The sequence below is a fragment of the Nycticebus coucang genome, chromosome 10, assembly GCF_027406575.1.
Source record: "Nycticebus coucang isolate mNycCou1 chromosome 10, mNycCou1.pri, whole genome shotgun sequence".
NCBI lineage: Eukaryota > Metazoa > Chordata > Mammalia > Primates > Lorisidae > Nycticebus > Nycticebus coucang.
In genome coordinates this window covers 112,175,126-112,185,630 of record NC_069789.1, presented here as the reverse complement: position 1 = coordinate 112,185,630, position 10,505 = coordinate 112,175,126, and the positions used below count along the sequence as shown (strand labels likewise).

At 46.1% G+C, this 10,505-nt stretch overlaps 1 protein-coding gene across 1 annotated transcript in view; it reads right to left on the bottom strand.

Moving 5' to 3' along the window:
• LOC128596546 (zinc finger protein 665-like) overlaps positions 1-10,505 on the bottom strand; it is a 35,052-nt gene that overhangs the window by 3,249 nt on the left and 21,298 nt on the right. The window contains exons 6-8 of the mRNA XM_053606132.1: positions 9,035-9,094; positions 5,384-5,510; positions 4,618-4,746 (exon numbers count right to left, since the gene is read on the bottom strand). Coding sequence (XP_053462107.1) covers positions 4,618-4,746; positions 5,384-5,510; positions 9,035-9,094 — 316 coding nt within the window. The remainder of the gene's footprint in view (positions 1-4,617; positions 4,747-5,383; positions 5,511-9,034; positions 9,095-10,505) is intronic.

The window sequence follows — 10,505 nt, the reverse complement described above, 5'->3', positions numbered from 1 at the left end:
CTAGGAAATCAAGAAGAGAGGGGAACTTGAAGATATGGACCTAGCATTGCAAGAATCTAAGACTAACTCTATCCCACTTGATTGCGACATTGAGAAGAACATCAGTATACTTTGCATGGCACACCGGCAATGCTGAAAACAAAGAGGTGAGGGAGTGCATTGTACTAGCTGGCAGTGTCAAGCAGCCAGAATGATTACTGGCGAATTATAGAGAGATTATGAGCAGAAATATACAACAGAAGCCAAAAGCTTCTGAAAAACAGCAGGATGAGGTCCTTAGGGAAAAATCAGACCTATCAGGGAAGCTGCTTACACATTAGCAATAGTATGTACATGAAAAGAGTCTGGGAAGACAGACACATCACCAGAACAGGAGTGAGTGCTTCTCGATTCTTTCCAATAGGCTGATGAGTAAAGGTCTCCCACAGCATAATTTTAGGGCAAAAAAAGTGGTGATTGTTCATCAATACCCAAACCTGAAGTAAAAATTATAAGACTTACAGAAAGACAGGGAAATATGCCCAAATGAAAAGAATCAAATACACATCATGAAACAAAATCAAAAGGAACACAGCTTTCTGAATAACTCGAAAGGTAATTAAAGCAAGTGTCCTAATATGCTTAATAAGCTAAAAGATGAGAGAGATGGGCCAGGTACGATGGCTCACAGCTATAATCCCAGCACTCTGGGAGGCCAAGGTGGGTGGACTGCTTGAGCTCATGAGTTCAAGACCTACCTGAGCAAGAGCAAGACCCCATCTCTAAAAAATAGCTGAGTGTTGTGAGCATATCAAATAGAAGAGAAAGAGTTGAACAAAAATTCTAAAACTACAATACAACAAATGTAATAAAGGTGCACGAGTGGAGCTGACTCACACCTATAATCCCAGCACTCTGGGAGGCCGAGGCAAGTAGACTGATGGAGATTGGGGGTTTGAGACTAGCCTGAGAAAGAGCAAGACCCCGTCTTTAGTAAAAACAGTAAAATTAGGCTCGGCACCTGTAGCTCAATGGCTAGGGTACGGAACACATACACCACAGCTGGTGGGTTCATACTCAGACCAGGCCTGTCAAACAATGACAATTACAACCAAAAAATAGCTGGGCATTGTGGTGGGCGCCTGTAGTCCCAGCTACTTAGGAGGCTGAGGCAAAAGAATAGCTTAAGCCCAAGAGTTTGATGTCGTGAGCTGTGACATCACAGCACTCTACAGAGGTGACATAGTAAGGCTCTGTCTCAAAAAACAACATCGAAAACAAAATAAACAATAAAATTATCCCAGCTACTTGGGAGGGGAGGCAAGAGAATCACTTAAGCCCATGAGTTTGAGGTTGCTATGAGCTGTGACACCATGGCACTCTACCGAGGGTGACATAATAAGACTTTGTCTCAAAAAGACAAAAACAAAAAACAAAAAAAAAGTAAAATTAGCCAAGAGTTACGGCAGGTGCCTGTAGTCCCAGCTGCTCTGGATGCTGAGGCAAGAGGCTGGCTTGAGCCCAGAAGTTTGAAATTGCTGTGAACTATGATGCCATGGCACTCTACCCACGGTGACAGAGTGAGACTCTGTGTCAATAAATAAATAAATTGACACAAATACTTACTAAGGTCTTCCTAAATTAACAAGGTACTGAACACTTCCAAATTCAACCAATGTGGCATATATAATCTTACAGCAAAAGAGATAACCTCCCTACAAGAAAACTATACAGCAATAATTCTGATTAATCAAACACAAAAATCCTGAACAAATTACTACAGGACAAATTTTCAGCAGCACACTGAAAATAATCACAGAGCATGATCAAATGGGACTGATTCCTGGAATGCAAGGTGGCTCACACCTGTATTCCCAGCACTCTGAGAGGCCAAGTTGGGTGTACTGCTTGAGCTCAGGAGTTCAAGATCAGCCTGAGCAAGTGGGAGACCCGATCTCTACTAAAAATAGAAAAATTATCTGGGTGTCGTGGCAGGTGAAGGTTCCAGCTACTCCAGAGCCTGAGACAAGTGAATGGTTTGAGATAGGAGTTTGAGGTTGCTGTGAGCTACACTGACGCCACTCCACTCTAGCCTAGGCAACAGAGTGAGACACTGCTTCAAATAAAAACATTAAATTACTACATAAAAGATGTTGCAGTCTCCAGAAGTTTTAAAGAAACACTTGCTGGATAAAACTTCTGCAGTAAACAAAGACATCTTACAACATATAAGTCAGTGGACATTCTCTGATACAGCAGCTCCATGCACTCCAGATAGGAAACAAAAACAAAGAAAAGCATACGCAGTAGTAAAAGAGATGGCTAAATATAGAAAACCCAGCTTCATTTATAATACACAACAATGTACAAATGGAGAGTAGTGGTGGCTGAAACAAATGACAGCGGACCAGGAAGGACTCCCATCATTCCAGAGAACGTGAAATTGGGGATCCCATGCTGGACCTGTCTACCGACTGACTTTTCCCTGTGCTGAGAAATTGTCTCAAAAGAGCCAATCTAGTTCCCTCTTACATACCAGAAGGTGTGGATAAAGCAGAACTGAAGGCTGGGCCCTGTGGCTCACGCTTGTAATCCTTGCACTGTGGAAGGCTGAGGCCGGTGGATTGCTTGAGCTCAGGAGTTCCACACCATCCTGAGCAAGAGTGAGACCCCTTCTCTAGTAGAAAGAGGAAAACTACCCAGATGTTGTGAGAGGTACCTGTAGTCCCAGCCATTTGGGAGGCTGAGGCAAGAGAATCTCTTAAGCCCAAGAGTTTGAGGTTGCTGTGAGCTATGACAGCATTCTATCCAGGGGACAGAATGAGACTCTGTTAAAAAAAAAAAGCAGAGGGCGGCGCCTGTGGCTCAGTGAGTAGGGCGCCGGCCCCATATGCCGAGGGTGGCGGGTTCAAACCCAGCCTCAGCCAAACTGCAACAAAAAATAGCCGGGCGTTATGGCGGGCGCCTGTAGTCCCAGCTGCTTGGGAGGCTGAGGCAAGAGAATCACGTAAGCCCAAGAGTTAGAGGTTGCTGTGAGCCGTGTGACGCCACGGCACTCTACCCGAGGGCAGTATGGTGAGACTCTGTCTCTACAAAAAAAAAAAAAAAAAAGCAGAACTGAAGAGTGGCTCAAAGACCTTGTGAAACAAGAAGAAACATATACACTGGTCACTTCCCAGGTTCCTCACGGAGGATCCTAACACTATGGAATTTCCTGAGTGGCAGTAATGGGGTATGTTCTATTGAGGCTACCTTTACAATGTCCTGCGTAAGTGCTAGTCACCAGAAGCACGAAGATATGATTAGGAGCCTGAAATTTTCAGCCCCAACCAACATCCTCCAGGAAGGGGAGAGGGTTGGAATCTGAGTTAACATCCATCATGCCCACGTGATGACACTTCCGTAAGAATCCCTTCCACCATGGGGTTAGGAGAAATTCCAAATACTGATGTGCGTGGATGGTGGGTCACCAAGTGAAGCTTTAACAAGCCTTGGCCTATGAGCTTCTTCATCTGTATCCTGTCAAATGTCCCTTATAATAAATCACAGGCACAGAAAAAGTGTGTCACTGAGGGCTGTAAGCCAGCCTAGCAAATAATATACCCTGAGCAGGGCTTCAAGGCACCTCCAACTTACAGCTGGCTGGTCAGAAAAACTTGTGAGTGGAGTATGAGGTGGTGAGCAGGTTTGGGGTCGCAGCCCTCAGCTGGTGGGATCTGACTCTAACTCCAGGTAGACAGGGTCAGGGTGGCTTTCATGGCCACCAAAAACTGGTTGTTGGTGGGGAGAAACCCACACATTTTGCTGACCAGAAGAGAGACACTGTGTGTTGAGTGGCAGGGGAGAACAGGAAAATCACTTTGGCTTTCTTTTATCTCAAACTGAGCTAATCCTACAGAGAGGGCTGCAGACAGCTACATACTGTGTCCTACCCCCAGATGCAAAGAAGGTGTTTTCCCACATTCTGATTAGGTCTTCCAGTACAGGAAATGGGATGTAACCTGAAGAGGTCAAGGCAGTAGGTCTTTGGTGGCCTTAGCTCTGACCTCTATGGACAGAGAACTGAGCACTAGATGGAAACAAATATAGGACACACCACAGGGGAAAGAGACCGGTTGGAAATGGCCCTCCCTGTGTCACACACAGTCAGAGGACCACAGAGTTCAGAGGTCTCATCTAATAACATAAAGAATCTGCCTTGGTCTCTGTTTGACCTGCAGCACCACTGGAGAAAAATAAACTATTCCACATCTAAGGAACATTGTGGTAAGCTGAGACAAAGATTCTGGCTTAGAACTCACAGTAGTTAATCGTTTTTTTTTTTTTTTTTTTTTGTCACAGCAACCTCAAACTCTTGGCCTTAAGCCATTCTCTTGCCTCAGCCACCCAGGTAGCTGGGACTATAGGCACCCACCACAATGCCCAGCTATTTTTTGGTTGTAGTTGTCATTGTTGTTTAGTTGGCCTGGGCCAGGTTCGAACCCACCAACCCCAGTGTACGTGGCTGGCGCCCTAACCACTGAACTAGGGGTGCCCAGCCAGTAGTTAATCTTTTGTTCAACCATAGAACCCCCCACTTGAAGACTTTCCCACACCCTGTTTTAGCGTGGCTTCCACTATGCCCACCTGAGCTCTTACCTGAGTGTACACCTTTGATCCATTCCTCCTGGATTGAATTTCTGGCTGTTTTTACTTCATGCTCCATAGTCCAGGGCTCATTCCCTTCCTCCCACATGGAGTGAACAGTCAGGTCAGGAAAGAAGATTCCTGCTTTTATGAAAACAAGTAATCAAGGCTCAGGTGCCTGTAGCTCACAGGTTGGGGCGGGCAGGTTCAACTCATTAAGGCCAAGAGTTGAGGTTGCTGTGAGCTGTGATGCCACAGCACTCTACTAAGAGTGACATAGTGAGACTCTGTCTCAACAAACAAAACAAGAAAAACAACAACAACAAGGAATCAAGCAGTGCTGTGACTTTGCCAAAATCCAGGCCCTATAGTTAGGTAACACAGAGGACATTTCAAAAAGGTAAAAGAAAAAATTTCACAAATTCATCCACAGTGGTCACCTTCTGATTGTGTATGAAATTGTGCTATGCAAACACAGAGCTCTCTGCCAAGAACTACTGAATCAAAAGGATCAGAGGAGAAAACACACAATTAGTTTTTGAAGTCTGCCATAAGGGTTTTTTGCTTTGTAAGCCATGGTCCCACAAAATCATGTGTCAAGAGGGGGCACAACAGCTGAAGAAAGGTGACACTGAAAGTCCAGAAAGCATATGAAGCTTTACACGTAGCAATAAGGCTTCTGTCTCAGTTAAGCTATGCGGGGCTCCCAGAAGCACAGAAGAGAACATGCAAAGACACACAGGGCAGAGCCCGACTGTGAGAGCCACGTTATCCTCACCCAGGGAGACCAGGTTCCTGTAGTTCTCCAACATCACGGCCCTGTACAAAGCCCTCTGAGCAGGGTCCAGGCACTGCCACTCCTCCTGAGAGAACTCTATGGCCACATCCCTGAATGTCAAGCGTCCCTAAAATGTGAAACAATTTCACCAATGAGAAACAGGAAGAAATCTTCTCTTCACACAAAGTGGGAAAAGCGCTGTAAAAACTGATTCAATTGAAGTAAAAGTTCTGAAAAATCCACTAGTATATTTTTGAGTTTGTTATGTGTTTGACGTGTATATTACGCTTTTCTATAATAAGTTACAATATCGGTGGCACCTGTAGGCCAGTGGGTAGGGTGCTGGCCACATACACCAAGACTGGCACGTTCAAACCCGACCTGGGCCAGCTAAACAACAATAACAACTGCAACAAAAAACATAGTCAGGTGTTGTGGCAGGCACCTGTAGTCCCAGCTACTTGGAAGGCTGAGGAGAGAGAATCACTTAAGCCCAAGAGTCAGAGGTTGCTGTGAGCTGTTATGCCACAGCACTCTACCCAGGGTGACAGCCTGAGACTCTATCTCAAAAAAAAAGAAAGAAAAAAAAGTTATATATCGGGTGGCACCTGTGACTCAAAGGTAGGGTGCCGGCCCCATATGCCGGAGGTGGCAGGTTCAAACCCAGCCCCTGACCAAAACCTGCAGAAAACAAACAAACAAACAAAAAACACTTATATATCCTCTAAATTAACGTGGATCTCATTTCTGAGGACATTAATAGAAAAAAAATAAGAAATTGGGCGGCGCCTGTGGCTCAAAGAGTAGGGCGCCGGTCCCATATGCTGGAGGTGGCGGGTTCAAACCCAGCCCCGGCCAAAAAACACACACACACACACACAAAAAAAATTAACACAGGCTTATATCGATTCTCTATATAAGTGCTACATATGTTCAACACATCAAATATTATTCAATATTATTCAGTGTCTCCCTGACTTAGAAAATAAGTGCTGTTTTTACAATGACTGTGTCCAAAATGGCTTGTAACAGGATTAGAATCTAAAAACCATGATGATGACAGCAACTGCCATCCACAATCTTTTGCACACTTCCCATATGTTAGACATTACACTAAGTCAGGGATGACTGTGATTTTGTGAGGTCTTTTCTTACTTATCTGTGGTGTTGGATATCATTAAAAATAGGCAAGGACCTTTTTCTTTCATACCAGCTTCCCTAAGTGTTTTATGTATTTACTGTGTGGGAAGGACAAAACTTCCTCTTTCAATATGTAGAAGAAAAGAAAAAAGTATGGACACTCTTGGTGCAGAATTTTAAGATCTTGGAATTATTATTATTACTTTTTTTTTGAGACAGAGTATCACCATGCCTTGGTAGCGTGCCGTAGTGTCACAGCTCACAGCAACCTCAAACTCTTGGGCTTAAGCAATTCTCTTGCCTCAGCCTCCCAAGTAGCTGGGACTATGGCACCCACCACAACGCCTGGCTATTTTTTTTTTTTTTTGTGGTTTTTGGCTGGGGCTGGGTTTGAACCTGCCACCTCCGGCATATGGGACCGGCGCCCTACTCACTGAGCCACAAGCGCCGCCCACGCCTGGCTATTTTTTGTTGCAGTTGTCATTGTTGTTTAGCAGGCCCAGGTCGGGTTCAAACCCACCAGCCTTGGTGTATGTGGCCAGCACCCTATCCACTGAGCTATGGGTGCTGCCTAAGGCCTTGGAATTATTAAAGATAAAATTGCATAGGTTAAAAAACATAACATTTATGGAAAATGATGATGTGCCTTTGTTGATCCATGACCACACTCACACATAACCCAGGTACACACTCACACATGTACACACCTGCACACTTACACACATCCATTGAAATAACAGAATGTGTCTATGCATAGATAGCCCTCTTCTGCCCATTGAACCAGGGGGGTCTCAGGGACAATAACTCCAATAAGAATACCCAGTGCAGAGTTTCTGGACCATTTTTACAGACCTGCTGGCCTTCCGGTGAAGCCCACTCTGACAATGCCCCCTCTGACAGTCCGGTTGGGCTGGACTGAGCTCCCCTCCAGGTCACAGACCAGTCCCTAATGAAAACTCAGGCAGAGTTCAGCCCCCCTCACCCTTCTGTGAAGCACAGGCTGATCTCAGCCCTCACAAATGCAGGACACTGTGCCTTAGTTTTCAGCGCTGGATACAGAATAGGGTAGAATACCCTTATTCACAGGGATACACTGTTGGAACCCCATTTTTTTTGAAGACAGAGTTTCACTATGTCGCCCTCAGTAGGAGTGCTGTGGCATCACAGCTCACAGCAACCTCCAACTCTTGGGCTTAAGAGATTCTCTTGCCTCAGCCTCCCAAGTAGCTGGGACTACAGGCGCCCGCCACAACGCCCAGCTATTTTTTTTTATTGTTGCAATTGTCATTGTTGCTTAGCTGGCCCGGACAGGGTTTGAACCCACCAGCCTGGGTGTTATGTGGCCTGTGCCATAACCACTGTGCTATGGCCACCGAGCCCACTGTTGGAACCCTGACAGACCTCATGTACTATGATAAGTTGAAGAAACAAATATAATTTTCAAAGAACAATTCAGATAACTTGCTAAGTAACATCAACATATTAGGACATATATTATCAGTTGATATATCATCAGAAACTTGCACTTTAAATATCACAATGAAATGCTGACTGGAGAATTTTGTGTACCCAGGCTTGTCTCCCACGCCTGCAACCCAAGCAGGTCAACGTGGGAGGATTATTTGATGCCAGAAGTTCAACTCCTGCTTGGGCAACATCATGAGGCCCTCTCTCTATAAACAGAAAGAACAAGCAGCCAGGTGCAGGGATGTGCACCTGCACTCTCAGCTACGTGGGAGGCGGGGACGGGAGGATGACTTGAGCACAGGAATTGGAAGGTGCAGCGAGTACGATCGGTCCACTGCAATCTGGGTAACAGAGATCTGGACTGTGAGAGGAAAAAAAAAAGAAGAGTCCCTGCAGAACAAAACAGCCTCTGTGGGATAGAAACATTGACAATGACTGAATCAACCTCCTGCACTCAGAGGTTGAGTCCATATTACAAAATGTTGATTCCATATTACAAAACATGATGGAATCAAACACTCTGTATCACTGATGTCTATCTGTCCATACTATTCTTGGTCATAAACATTTTGGCATGAGAAACATAGGGATTCACTCTTGAAATGTAGTAGAAAATCAGGCAAAAAAGATATCTGCTAAGTGGACATCCTTTCCAGAATGTACCATGTTACCCCATGACTTCCATGTGCAGCTAGTCTAATTCTCCTCTACAGAGTCCTGGCAGTGCACCCAGATGTGGCCCCTGAACAGTCCCTGCTGCCCTACAGCACTGACACCACAGGGCCATACCTGCTCCCTAACCTAGGGCTGGGGGTGATGCCCTTCCCAGAACTGTGCCTAGTGGAGCCTCTTCACAAGGTCATGTCACTGTGTCATAGTGAGATAGAATTAAAGTAGGGATGACAAGAACTGAAGAAGCCCTGGGCGAGTGGTAGCAAATACATCACTCAGAATGGTTCAGAGTCAGAGAAGATCAGCAACTCCAATGCCATCCTTTGAGAAAGGAAAAAGTCACACAACAATCCACTGAGAGTATCACTGTACCTGAGTAAGAGCCATTTCGGATTCCTCTTCTTTCGTCTTCCTCCTGATTTGGGCTTCCTCCTCACCAAATATAAATCATTAAAAGTTAATATTGAGGCTCAGCACCTGTAGCTCAAGCGGCTAAGGTGCCAGCCACATATACCAGATCCGGCAAGTTCAAACCCAACCCGGGCCTGCCAAAAAACAATGACTACAACCAAAAAATAGCCGGGCATTGTGGGGGTGCCTGTAGTCCCAGCTATTTGAGAGGCTGAGGCAAGAGAATCACTTAAGCCCAGGAAGCCCAGGAGTTGGAGGTTGCTGTGAGCTGTGATGCCACAGCACTCTACCCAGGGCGACAGCTTGAGGCTCTGTCTCAAAAAAAAAAAAGTTAATATTGAATGTAGGGTGGCACCTGTGGCTCAGTAAGTAGGGCGCCGGCCCCATATGCTGAGGGTGGCGGGTTCAAACCCAGCCCCGGCCAAACTACAACAAAAAAATAGTCGGGCGTTGTGGTGGGCGCCTGTAGTCCCAGCTACTCGGGAGGCTGAGGCAAGAGAATCGCGGAAGCCCAAGAGTTAGAGGTTGCTGTGAGCCGTGTGACGCCACTGCACTCTACTTGAGGGCAGTACAGTGAGACTGTCTCTACAAAAAAAAAAAAAAGTGGTGTTCAGTGCTGAGAATCAACACGCCCCCTTTCTGTGCCACGATCCCATAGAGAGGAAAGACCTTCTATGTATGAAGATGGTTCTCTCCTGTCCATGACAACAGTGGGATGTAGGGAATACATTCCTACAGGACGATGAACCTCATCTTTCTCCTGGTGACGCCCCCACACAGGCAACAGCACTGGGGAGCTGGGCTACACTGAGCTCCCCTCCAGGACACAGCCCCAAACCCGAGGTAGAGCACAGCCCTTCACCCGTCTGTGAGGCTGACCTCAGCAGTGGAGGACACAGAGCCTTGGAGCTCAGTGCTGGACACACCTGGTCACTGGAACCATTTACTGAAGGTGAGTCTCAACATAACTATGTGAATGGGAAGGGGAAGGGAGAGATGTATTTGAAAAAAGTCTCCATACTCAATGTGACACCAGGCCTGAGCTCCACTCAGAGAGCCAAGGCCAGAACCCCCTTCCACCTTCTGGCTCTGCTCTCCCCTTAAGAGACTTGTTGTCACCAGAATCCTGATAATGAAAGCTGAGGGACCCAAAAAGAAACACACGATATGGACTCCAAGAGGCTGAGTGGGGGTGAAGAGAAGGCTAAAATATTAAATAGGGCACAGAAGTCCCCAGTGCAAAGGGGATATCAGCACAAAGAGATAAGGAAGGAAGGGTACGTGTTACCTGCAGCTGAGGGGCAGGAGTTCTAGAAAGACACAGGTCCACCATTAAGGCCCTGAGGCAGAAGCAACCCGGGGAAAAGGAAGAGGCCTGTGTGGCTGGAGCAGAGCCAGTGAGCAGGACACAAGTCCATGAGGCCAGAGAGGT